Source organism: Arabidopsis thaliana, chromosome 2 (assembly GCF_000001735.4).
Source record: "Arabidopsis thaliana chromosome 2, partial sequence".
In the NCBI taxonomy this organism is placed as follows: Eukaryota; Viridiplantae; Streptophyta; class Magnoliopsida; order Brassicales; family Brassicaceae; genus Arabidopsis; species Arabidopsis thaliana.
Genome location: NC_003071.7, coordinates 7,136,752 through 7,149,649, shown reverse-complemented (window position 1 = coordinate 7,149,649; position 12,898 = coordinate 7,136,752). Strand labels below are relative to the sequence as shown.

The 12,898-nt window shown below is 36.6% G+C and overlaps 2 protein-coding genes across 3 annotated transcripts; both read left to right on the top strand.

The window, feature by feature from the left end:
- Positions 1-1,668: 1,668 nt before the first annotated feature.
- Positions 1,669-3,650, top strand: AT2G16490 (XH domain-containing protein; the record flags this gene model as incomplete). The annotated part of the gene is made up of 5 exons (NM_127203.1): positions 1,669-1,960; positions 2,321-2,417; positions 2,933-3,087; positions 3,308-3,582; positions 3,605-3,650. Exons 2-5 carry the CDS (start codon positions 2,354-2,356, stop codon positions 3,648-3,650), a joined length of 540 nt encoding a protein of 179 aa, NP_179242.1. The 5' UTR covers positions 1,669-1,960; positions 2,321-2,353.
- Positions 3,651-4,225: 575 nt separating this feature from the next.
- NERD (GW repeat- and PHD finger-containing protein NERD) lies at positions 4,226-12,805 on the top strand. Of its 2 annotated transcripts, none has more exons than NM_001335477.1 (10): positions 4,226-6,277; positions 6,396-6,475; positions 7,745-7,929; positions 8,269-9,148; positions 9,233-9,360; positions 9,554-9,613; positions 9,716-9,766; positions 10,039-10,109; positions 10,293-10,444; positions 10,562-12,805. In NM_001335477.1, the coding sequence occupies exons 1-10, from the start codon at positions 4,428-4,430 to the stop codon at positions 12,379-12,381; spliced, it is 5,277 nt and encodes a 1,758-aa protein (NP_001324854.1). In that variant the 5' UTR covers positions 4,226-4,427; the 3' UTR covers positions 12,382-12,805. The 2 variants fall into 2 exon arrangements, with proteins under 2 accessions (NP_001324854.1, NP_179241.4); NM_127202.5 differs by having other exon boundaries at positions 4,305-6,277; positions 10,039-10,135; positions 10,274-10,444; positions 10,562-12,706.
- The last annotated feature ends 93 nt before the right edge of the window (positions 12,806-12,898 follow it).

The window sequence follows — 12,898 nt, the reverse complement described above, 5'->3', positions numbered from 1 at the left end:
TTGAATTTTTAAAATTATGACAAATGTAGAACTTTACAATCGCTAAATTAATGAAAAATTACCGCGCAACAAAACATTGTTTTAAAATGTCCATGATTAAAACGACTACCATAATTCGTGTTCCTGTTGTTGTTGATCTAACAATGTCAGGGAAGAATATAAGCAAATAGATTTTTATAAGCTCTTGATTCCACTTTGTAATATAAAATTAGGTCGGGTTTTAGGTCTCTCTGACGTGATTGATTTTAATCAATCTAATTTTAATTAATCGGTGTAATTGTCATTATTTAGTATTAAAGATAATTGTCTGTGTTTAGACTTCAAATATATTCAAATATAGAGGAAAACAGTTTGTAATTGTTTAGTAGATTTGTGTATCCCATCCACACATACAGTATAGCGTAAGGTGTATATATATGTATGTATGACATTAATTTGTGTAGATATGTATGTATGACATTAATTTGTGTAGATATGTATGTATGTATCCACATAATCAATTTTCTATCTGCAACGTATAAAATTGTAAATTTTATTTTAGTTTTAATGTGTTCTATTTAAATTCCAGTTAAAAAATCGAACACAAATAATGTTTTTGTGTAATATCATGTTTAAGTATAATATCATGTTTATGTGTTCTTTCATAATCAAGTGAATAATGTTTTTTTATATCTATAAATACGAATTAGAAAACAAAATTCGTAAGTTAATCAAGAATATTATACCAAATAAATATGTGTTCAAATATAACCCTGTACAAACGTTTTAAGTACGGGTACGGATATTCAATCTAAATTCATTTTCCGTTCTCTCATACGTTGAACTAAATTTTAACCATTCTCAGATAGGTAATTAATTTAAATGAAATAATTATGTGATGAGAAATTTCAAGATAGGCAAAGAGACGGGACATGACTAATCTACTCACTCATTTTATCTACACTCAATTGAAACCAAATAAAACACCAAAATGATATGAATTCAAATTATGAGTATTATACCAAATAAATATCTACACATATTATCCTACACATACGTAAGATCTAAATTTATATATACGACCAAAACAACAAAATAATCTATATCATTTTAAAAAAATATGAAATATGCACGTATGTGCGGGGCAGAAGCTAGTGTGTTATATAAAAAAGTAGCATATTGACAAAGAGAGATTTCCAATTATCACGTGTAATTCGAAAAAGTAGCGTGGTATAAAAGAAAATAAAACAAATTTAAAAAAAAAAACATAACGACGGAGATTCCAAAAAAGAATCAAAATCGAATAAAATAAAATGACAAATCTTCTGCAAATTGAGGGAGAGATGATTTATCAATATAAATAACATTTGGCAGCCTAGATTTATCGAAAAAGAGATCGGGTGGATGAGATGGTGGAAGATGTGGTGGTTGTGGTGGTGGAATAAAGAGAGATGAGATGATTCTAAGTGTTCTGTAAATTTTTGGAAAATAACATGTAATATATATAAAATACGAAAATGGGTAAAAAGGTAATTGCAAGTGAAGAAAGAGGGTGTACTCTGACACCGTAGCTATTTTGTTAATTCTTTTACAATTCATAGTTATCTAGTACATATTCTCTAATTTTTATGTCAACATTTTGGGTTATAATTTTTAAAAAAATTCTTAAAAAGTTTTCTCCCTTTTTTCTCTCTTAAAAAATTCTTAATGGCATGGAGTCTTCAGTTACTAAGAGCCGGCGAATACTGTGGAAGAAGCACATGGTGTTGATTTGACCAAGCCCGACCGCCGGAGCAAGGTGGATCGTGGATCAACCGGCGCCGTTGTGTTTCAACATCTCTTCATCTCACGTTAGACATGTGTCTGCTACGTGGCACTTTATTTTCTTAACCTTATCTTTAAATTTGGGTGGGTTAAGCTGGACCTTAGATTTAAATCAAAGTTGTAAATGGTAAGAGATCGGACTTTTTCACCAGCATATGTAATACCCTTTATTGGGCTTTAATAATTAATACGAAACTTGGCCGACAAAAAGAAAAAAAAACTAAAAAAAAATTCCTAATATTTTCATTGTAAATAGAAAAAATACATACATAATACAATTTATATATGTATATAAGAAGAAAGTAAATATTAGAAGTTTTAGAACTTGAGAAGAAAGTTCACTTTTTTTTATATAACATAACCGTGTTTATGTTTGTCACAATAGTACATATAAAATAATAGGTGAAAAAGGTTATATAAATAAAAAAATATTAAGAAGGATTTTTAGAAGGTACATATCAATTTTTTTATAAGAAAATCAGAAATGTTGAAAGGTAAGAGTAATAACTAAACCAAGATCATTAAGCATGACATCAGACAGAAATTGGAGATGGAGATTCAAGAGCTAAAAGGCAAATTCCAAGTGATAAAACATTTAGGAGATGATGATGATAGCATTTGATAACAATGTTCCCTCATGTTTACACACTTGCATTTTTCTTTTAACAAAAAAAAAAACACTTGCATTTTTCCATTATATAGCATTTGATAACAAAGTTCCTAAGAAGTTATTCTCTTTTTCGCATCTGAAGTGCTGTAAACATGATCAAACACTCTAGTTTGTTGAATACTTCAGTTGACAATAAATTTATTTGATGGGGATGGAGTGAAGATGAATTCTCATTTGATAAGGTTAAGAGGACTATGACTGTTGTGGATACTAATAAAATTCACAAAAACTTACCGCAATAGGTTTTCTAAGATAATACATACTGTCTTTAACAAGAACCAAAGTTGGAATTATCTATGTGTGATTAATTTTGGCCTATGTTAGTTTTAATTTGAATATTTAAGTACTTTTTTTCCGAGTTTGACTGGATTGTTGAGTATCCATACAATATCAATAACATGATAAAAAAATTTGGAGAAAATTGATTTTAAACCTCTTCATGAATGTTTGCAAGTTGAGACATTCTGAAAATGAAGCTCTGGTTAAAGCTACCATCCTTTGCTTTACATAGAAGGAGAATCTCAAGGATTCATCATGGCATCCATTCAAACATAAAGGAACCAAGGACAAATCAAATATGTGTCTTTCCTGCTGTCTCATCCCATTTTAAGAGTGTTTATATCCCTGATTTATGATTTACGTTGACGTCATTTTGACTTTGAAAAGTGTTTGGTCATTCATACACTTTCTAGACCACTGTTTTAGGTAAATATGTAGGAGTAGTAACCTGTGATTATGTGAATGTTGATACTTGTATCCATATTCCATATGTTGGTGCAACTGGTTGTGAGTTAGCAGTAATATTGTAATAGTTTGAGATGATTATGGTTATAGGATCTGGTTAACGAAGAGTATGAGCCCCTGAAGAAGCTTAAAGAAAAATGGGGAGAAGATGTGCATAATACTTTAAAAATAACAATCAAGGATATGGATGAGTATAATGCATGTGGTAAGTACCCAACTCCAGAACTATGGAACTTTAAGAAAAAACTTAAATCAACACTGAAGGAAGTGATTAAATTCCTTTTGAATGACATCAAGAGTCTAAAACGCCAACGAATCTGTAGGTGTGTTATATCTTTTTTGGTTGACATAGGTCTCCTTATAGAGTTTATATATCTAATGTGCTAGTTTAAACCAACATAAACCCCATATAGTTTTAGTGTATAAGGTTTAGGGTAAAACTTTTTATCAAAATTATTGAGACATTATCTCGTTTATTGAATTTAATGAAAGAAATTCAATGATGATTCTAATAAAAAAATAGTATTTATAGGTTTTCAGTTTCGATCTCTCTCATCTTTTCTGTCTCCGCCGTCGTTCACTCCGCCGTCTTAGGTTTAATTTTATGGGGGAATTTTGACAAATAACTAAAAAAAAAATAGAAAGAATTCAAAGAAAAATGAGAATGTGACATATTAAATTGAGAAATTAGTAAATGCAAATTTTGACTAATATGTTCAGGGTGAAATCATGTACAAAATGATGTTTGTAAAAACCATTTTCAGTTTATCCTCTGGATTCTTCTTTAGTATAAAGAATAAACACACACAAAAAACAAAGGAAAAAAACTATTGTTAAGACTTGAACCCGGGACACAGTCATTTTAACACAATACAGATAAACCATCTGACCTACAGGCACCAATTGTGATATGAAGAAAACTTAATATAATATCTTGTAACAAGAATTGCTTCACCTGAAAATGTTCTTGTCCTCTCCTACCTCTTTCAGTCTTTTTTTTCTTTGTTAAAAAAAAAAAACAGTTTGATCCATTTAGACAAAAATTTATCACCGAAAAACAAAATCATCCTCAAAACCCTAAGCCTAAAAAGCTTTCAGATCTCTTAGGGTTTTCTCGTTTTTTGTTTTCTAATATCTCCCTTTGAGATTTTTATGGACGAGTGTTGTAGAAGACGAAGAAGACGAAGAAACTGATCCCTTTTTCTCGCTCATGGATTCTGATTCTGAGAGAGCTTCTCTGGAGTCGATTAAAGATAATTCTGAATGTGTTCATGTTTCCAACGAACCTAATCTCACGGCAACATGCGTTGATTCGTCTGTTGGAGAGGAAGGAGTTACGGATGTAAATTCGTCCGCCGCTGTGTCGGAGCTCGTGCCGCCGGAGCAAGGAGAAGGTGCGCTTTTGAATTCCGTCCCTGAGATCAGTGAAAGGGGGATTCCTGTTGATGTCGTTTCCTCGGTAGATGGAGGAGGAGAAGAAAATGCAGCTTTTAATATTCAGGAGATTGATTCTGTTGGCGGTGACGCTGCGGCGGTGGAGGAGGTTCCTCTGAAATCGTCTTCGGTGGTTGGGGAAGGAAGAGAAGAGGAAGCTGGGGCTTCAATCGTCAAAGAAGAGGATTTTGTAGCTGAAGCTAATTTGTCAGGAGATAGGCTTGAGGAAAACAAAGAAGTTTCCATGGAAGAAGAACCTTCATCACATGAGCTCTCGGTTTGTGAGGTAAACGGAGTTGATTCTTTGAATGATGAGGAAAATAGAGAGGTAGGTGAACAGATAGTTTGTGGAAGTATGGGTGGTGAGGAGATAGAGAGTGATTTAGAGTCTAAAAAGGAAAAGGTAGATGTGATAGAGGAGGAAACCACAGCGCAAGCTGCTTCCTTGGTTAATGCAATTGAAATTCCTGATGATAAAGAGGTAGCTTGCGTGGCTGGGTTTACGGAAATTTCCTCTCAAGATAAAGGGTTAGACGAATCAGGAAATGGATTTTTAGATGAAGAGCCAGTGAAAGAGTTGCAAATAGGTGAAGGAGCTAAAGATCTGACAGATGGAGATGCAAAAGAAGGTGTGGATGTTACAGAAGATGAAATGGATATACAGGTATTGAAGAAATCTAAGGAGGAAGAAAAGGTTGATAGTACTACTGAATTAGAGATAGAAACTATGCGCCTAGAGGTGCATGACGTGGCTACTGAGATGTCCGACAAAACTGTTATATCATCAGCTGTTGTTACTCAGTTTACTGGGGAAACAAGTAATGATAAGGAAACTGTTATGGATGATGTCAAAGAAGATGTTGACAAGGATTCAGAAGCTGGTAAATCACTGGACATACATGTACCAGAGGCTACAGAAGAAGTAGACACAGATGTTAATTACGGTGTTGGGATAGAGAAAGAAGGCGATGGGGTGGGTGGTGCGGAAGAAGCAGGGCAGACAGTTGATTTGGAGGAAATTCGAGAAGAAAACCAAGAACTGTCTAAGGAACTGGCTCAAGTAGATGAAACCAAGATTTCTGAAATGTCGGAAGTAACGGAGACAATGATCAAAGATGAGGATCAGGAGAAAGATGACAATATGACTGATTTGGCGGAGGATGTGGAAAACCATAGAGATTCCTCAGTAGCTGATATTGAGGAGGGAAGGGAAGATCATGAAGATATGGGAGTGACAGAGACACAGAAGGAGACTGTTTTGGGTAAAGTAGACAGAACAAAAATTGCTGAAGTGTCAGAAGAAACAGACACAAGGATTGAAGATGAGGATCAGGAGAAAGATGATGAGATGACTGATGTTGCGGAAGATGTGAAAACGCATGGAGACTCCTCAGTAGCTGATATTGAAGAGGGAAGGGAAAGTCAAGAAGAGATGACAGAGACACAGGAGGACAGTGTTATGGCTGATGAAGAGCCTGAGGAAGTTGAGGAAGAAAATAAGAGTGCTGGAGGAAAGAGGAAACGGGGGAGAAATACAAAGACAGTCAAAGGGACAGGAAAGAAGAAAGAGGAAGATGTTTGTTTTATGTGCTTTGATGGGGGTGATCTTGTCCTTTGTGACCGCAGGTGAACTTTCATTTGTAGTTTCTGTGACTTTGCTGTTGGTCCTTCTCCTTCTTGCTTATGGTCCCTTCCCTTTAACATATGATAAATTTTATTAATGTATGATCCTGTTGGCTTGCAGGGGATGCACAAAAGCGTACCACCCTTCCTGTGTAGATCGAGATGAGGCTTTCTTCCAGACAAAGGGTAAATGGAACTGTGGTAAGTTTTTTCTGTTATTCTCTCAGTAGGTGTCTGCTTAAATTAAATCAGTGAACTATAGTTTGGAAAAACATGATACATCATCTGCTAAGCACATATTTTCTTTCACTAGTGTATGTAGTGGTGAATATTGTTTACTATAGGTATTTAGAGTGTCTTTTAACTGTACTTCCCTAGAAAATCATGACAGCATATGTTTTTTTATCTGACTTCCGGATTATGACATTTATAACAATTCTTTGTAATTTAAGCTTCTTCTTTCTTCTTTTGTTTGAGTTCCTGGCTTGCAGTTTGTCTTTTTAAGTATTTGCTCTCAAATTATTAGTTTGAACCTTTAGTTGAAAGTTATGTCAAAGGCATTTTTCTATTGCTTTTCACATCATCTTTGATTTTCGTGTTGTTCCTTATTGATTCTTACTTTAGTCTCAGGCCTGTTGTACCACTGTCCAATGCTACACAGGCAGTGACAGATGTTGGATTGTTTGTGAAATGGATAAGTCTGATTATCATCAAGGCTATGCTCACCCTTTTTTGTGTACAGTCATGACTCTTTGAGATTCCACAAGAACTTGTCAATGGTAGCTTTTAGTTGATTCTCCGTTGTTCAGTGTAAATACCAAATAGCAGCAGTGGGATCTGCTATGTCGTTTATTTAAATAAACTATAAAAGTAAATACACTGGCATTGATACTTTTAAATACTTTGGTAGTTTTCTTTCCTTGACTATGGGTTGGCGTGGTGACATCATCCAGTTTTATCATACCAGAAATCTACACCATTTAAACTTGGTAACATAACATATTGATATTAATGAGAAAGATTAATTTTTCACGATCTTCTAGGCACCAATTAATGGTTATCTCTAAGCTATTTTCATGCTGCACCGAATTGTAAATGATTCTTGCATTTATAGCAAATGGATCAGATTTTTTTTGGTACAGATGTTGTTCAATTCCACAAACTATTGAGATGCAGGAGCCCAAAAAACACTGTACAGTCTCTTAGTATAGTACTGTCCCTCATATTTTAGAATACATGTTTTAAACTTTTAAAATAGTACACTGTTTGAGGGATTATTTCCCCTAATTTCTTTAAACTAGAATTAATTGGCATTCTGCTTCGGTTATGCTGTATTTTTAAGTTTCTCTCTGTGCATGGTCATACTTTTGTTTGGTTACCTCTCTCTGTGTATGTATGTATTCCGTGAGCTTTCATCATTTCCATGTCTTTCTAATAGAACCTAACATAATGCTTCATTTTTATGAGTAGGATGGCACCTATGTAGCAAATGTGAGAAAACTGCAACGTACTTGTGTTATACATGTATGTTTTCATTATGCAAGGGATGTGCCAAGGATGCTGTCTTCTTTTGCATCAGAGGTAATAAGGGTTTGTGTGAGACATGCATGGAGACAGTCAAGTTGATAGAAAGAAAACAGCAGGAAAAGGAGCCGGTATGCCTGACATACTCTTGTAGTTTTTTTTTGCTTACCGAAATGTTTTCTTTTCTTGTAACAATGAGCTGATAAACTGCTCATGTTGCAGTAGCTCATGATCTTATATTTCCTGTTTCTCTCATTAAACATGTTGTGATAAGTCTGATGATCAATCTTCTGTTGATTCTCTTTCAACCTAGTTGATGCATGATAACCTTACATTTCTTTCTTTTACTATGTAATGTCACTAATAAATTATGAGTTTATTTTCACTTCTGCCTTAGTTTCCACTTTGTTATTTGAATGACAGTTTTTTATTTTTCTGATCTCTTTCTTACGTCGTTTTGTCTTTTACAGGCGCAGTTGGATTTTAATGACAAGACCAGCTGGGAATATCTCTTTAAGGATTACTGGATTGATTTGAAAACCCAGCTATCTTTAAGTCCAGAGGAACTTGATCAGGCTAAGAGGCCACTGAAAGGACATGAGACCAATGCTAGCAAACAGGGAACAGCCAGTGAGACTGACTATGTTACTGATGGAGGATCAGATTCAGATAGTTCTCCAAAAAAGAGGAAGACCAGGAGTCGATCAAAGTCTGGTTCTGCTGAGAAAATCCTATCATCAGGCGATAAGAATTTGTCAGATGAAACTATGGAGTGGGCTTCCAAGGAACTTTTGGATCTGGTCGTGCACATGAGACGTGGTGACAGATCTTTCTTACCTATGTTAGAAGTACAGACTCTCCTACTGGCTTATATAAAAAGATACAATCTTCGTGATCCCCGTCGTAAAAGCCAGGTTATCTGCGACTCCAGGCTTCAGAATTTGTTCGGCAAATCACATGTTGGACACTTTGAGATGTTAAATCTTCTTGACTCTCATTTTCTGAAAAAAGAGCAAAATCAGGCAGATGATATTCAAGGTGACATAGTTGATACAGAAGAACCTAATCATGTGGATGTTGATGAAAACTTGGACCATCCAGTCAAAAGTGGGAAGGATAAGAAACGTAAAACACGCAAAAAAAATGTCAGGAAAGGACGTCAATCTAATCTTGATGATTTTGCTGCTGTTGATATGCACAACATTAATTTGATATACTTAAGGCGGAGCTTGGTGGAAGATCTACTTGAAGATTCTACAGCATTCGAAGAAAAAGTTGCTAGTGCATTTGTTAGGTTAAGGATATCTGGAAATCAAAAGCAAGATTTATATCGACTGGTTCAAGTTGTTGGTATGTTTAGTTTTCTATTTTACAGACTAAGTCAATATGGTTGATACAATGGGTGACTAAGATCTCTTTTTGTTTGAAACACAGGCACAAGCAAAGCTCCTGAACCTTATAAAGTTGGCAAAAAAACAACAGACTATGTACTTGAGATATTGAACTTGGACAAAACGGAAGTGATATCCATTGACATTATATCAAATCAAGATTTCACTGAGGTGACGTACTGCTGATATCCAATGTCCTTTTTTGTCACTGGAAATGAGAAAACATGTTCTCTTTTTTTGGTCCTAACATAGTATTTTCTATTGCACTTGCATATATTGACAAGCCATGGAGGCTGTGGTTAGTACGAAGTAATTGTTCAAGGGTGCTATATGTTTAACCTATAACTTTATGCAATAATTTCAGGATGAATGCAAGCGTCTTAAGCAGAGCATAAAATGTGGATTAATAAACAGGCTGACAGTGGTATGCTTCATATAACTTGAACTCTTGCATTTGATTATGTCTAAAAATCTGTGGACCATGGTGTTTTGCATTTCTGGTATTCTAATGTCAATGTTTTTTTAGGGTGATATACAAGAAAAGGCCATTGCACTGCAGGAAGTGAGAGTCAAAAACGTAAGTTGCGTTTTTTCCTGCTGACGCATTTTCCTGTCTCTAATTTTTTCATTATTATATGTATGGTAATTGAGCTTGCTGGTCTGGGAGACGGAAAATAACTGTATTATCTGTCTAGGGAATGTGCATGATTCTAGTTTTATCGTCTCTATTAGGTTTTGGGTTCTCAGGTTTCTTAATATTGCAAAGCTATCATGATAGTATTTAAGAAATGTATAAAAAAAAAATGTATGTCTGCTTCAGTACTGAAGTTATTACTTAAATGAATGCAGTTGCTGGAAGCAGAGATCCTACGTTTCAGTCATTTGCGTGATCGTGCTAGTGACATGGGCCGCAGAAAAGAATATCCTTATCTGTTGAAACTTTCAAGTTCTTGTCAAAAATAATGATTTCCCATGCTTTGGAAATGCTCCTCTCTGTGCATGTTTTTGTACTTCAGGGAAAGAGCATTGAATCTATTTGTAGTGGCAGAAAGCATATAGTTTCCTTCTTTTTATTCACTTCGTTATTCCTTAACTATGCTTACGCTGCGAGAATGTGTTGAGAAACTGCAACTGTTAAAATCTCCAGAGGAACGGCAGCGCAGGCTAGAAGAAATTCCAGAAATACATGCTGATCCCAAAATGGATCCAGATTGTGAATCGGAAGATGAAGATGAAAAAGAAGAAAAGGAAAAAGGTTTCTTCTATGATTTCAACTTTTTAGTTGCAACTAAACTAAAACTTGAAGTTTGTTTATCTTTTGTTTGGTATATTTTCTAATTCTTTTGATGTTTGGTGGTTTTAATACATCTAGAGAAACAACTGAGGCCGCGAAGCAGTAGCTTTAACAGAAGAGGAAGAGATCCAATATCTCCACGAAAAGGAGGATTTAGTTCCAATGAATCATGGACTGGCACAAGTAACTACTCAAATACAAGTGCAAATCGTGAGTTAAGCAGAAGTTATTCTGGTAGAGGTTCTACTGGGAGAGGGGATTATCTTGGTAGTTCTGACGACAAGGTTAGTGATAGTATGTGGACTTCAGCTAGAGAAAGAGAAGTGCAACCATCTTTAGGCTCTGAGAAGCCAAGATCTGTTTCAATTCCTGAAACTCCTGCCAGAAGTTCTCGTGCTATTGCACCACCAGAATTATCTCCTAGGATTGCCTCTGAAATTTCAATGGCACCTCCTGCTGTTGTTTCGCAGCCTGTTCCCAAGTCAAATGATTCAGAGAAAATATGGCATTACAAGGACCCATCTGGTAAAGTTCAAGGACCTTTTTCGATGGCGCAGCTCCGTAAATGGAACAACACTGGGTACTTCCCTGCTAAGTTGGAAATCTGGAAAGCAAATGAGTCACCGTTGGACTCTGTTCTACTGACTGATGCATTGGCTGGACTATTTCAGAAGCAAACCCAGGCGGTGGATAATAGCTATATGAAAGCTCAGGTAGCAGCTTTTTCTGGTCAATCAAGCCAATCTGAACCCAATTTAGGTTTTGCTGCTAGGATTGCTCCAACAACCATTGAGATTCCTAGGAATTCCCAAGATACTTGGAGTCAAGGTGGTAGTCTTCCATCCCCTACTCCAAATCAAATCACAACTCCAACAGCAAAAAGGCGAAATTTTGAGAGCAGATGGTCTCCAACCAAGCCATCTCCACAGTCAGCTAATCAGTCGATGAATTATTCAGTAGCACAATCTGGACAGAGTCAAACTTCTAGGATAGATATCCCTGTGGTTGTAAATTCTGCTGGTGCTCTACAGCCTCAAACTTACCCTATTCCAACACCAGATCCGATCAACGTTTCTGTTAATCACTCTGCGACTCTTCATTCTCCAACACCAGCAGGTGGAAAGCAAAGCTGGGGGAGCATGCAGACAGATCATGGAGGAAGCAACACTCCCTCTTCTCAGAATAACTCTACGTCTTATGGCACCCCATCTCCTAGTGTTCTCCCCTCACAGAGTCAACCAGGATTTCCTCCATCTGATTCTTGGAAGGTTGCAGTTCCAAGCCAACCGAATGCTCAGGCTCAGGCCCAGTGGGGTATGAACATGGTGAACAACAACCAAAACTCAGCACAACCTCAGGCTCCAGCAAACCAGAACAGCAGCTGGGGTCAAGGGACTGTAAATCCAAACATGGGATGGGTTGGTCCTGCTCAAACTGGAGTGAATGTAAATTGGGGTGGATCTTCTGTTCCCTCAACTGTGCAAGGAATCACTCATTCTGGCTGGGTCGCGCCTGTCCAAGGACAAACACAAGCTTATCCAAATCCAGGATGGGGCCCAACAGGCCACCCTCAATCTCAATCCCAGTCTCAAGTTCAAGCTCAAGCGGGTACTACGGGCTCGGGATGGATGCAACCAGGTCAAGGGATTCAGTCTGGAAACAGTAATCAAAATTGGGGAACTCAAAATCAGACAGCGATCCCAAGCGGAGGGTCAGGAGGGAACCAAGCCGGTTACTGGGGAAACCAACAACAGAGCCAGAATGGAGATTCTGGGTATGGTTGGAACAGGCAGTCAGGTGGGCAGCAGAACAACTTCAAGGGACAAAGAGTATGCAAGTTCTTCCGCGAAAATGGACATTGTCGGAAAGGAGCATCCTGCAATTACCTCCACAACTAAAACACCACTTCTCTCTCTCTCTCTCTTTCTCTCTATGCTTTTGGGTTATGTATGCATCCTAAAAAGCAGCGTTAGGCGTTTTTAGCCACTTAGTTTTTTATGCACTACAGTCTTTTGTTGGGAGCCTTTCACTCAGAATTAGCTTTAACATGTTTATTTTTTGGGGGGTTAGGGGCTTAGTAGTATTTAAATCTTGTGATGGTGGATGGTGGATATGATAGTTATAACCTCTTGCATATAATATTTGCTAGGCCAACAATATGATGTTTGTATCGTTTAAGAGTTTTCTCCTTGAACGAGTGAGTCTTGGTTCAGTACCTTCCTATGACATTGAGATCAAAACTTTTTTTTCTTTCTTTTTTGCTAAGTTGGCATAAGTCCCATTTAGGGCTCGGCAAAAATATCGGAACCGATTACCTGAAAGACCCGTATCCGATCGGGTTTTATCTGAACCCGACCCGCTTACCTGAATGTCCACCCCTAGTTCCGTTAACCCAAATCCATGTTGTTAATGAAT

Bases quoted from the DNA above. Each gene is read 5' to 3' on its own strand.
- NERD (NM_127202.5), top strand. From the start codon at position 4,428: ATGGATTCTGATTCTGAGAGAGCTTCTCTGGAGTCGATTAAAGATAAT. The intron at 6,476-7,744 runs GTAAGTTTTTTC...TTTTATGAGTAG, and splicing joins AAAGGGTAAATGGAACTGTG to GATGGCACCTATGTAGCAAA. The intron at 10,136-10,273 runs GTTCTTGTCAAA...ATTCACTTCGTT, and splicing joins TTATCTGTTGAAACTTTCAA to ATTCCTTAACTATGCTTACG.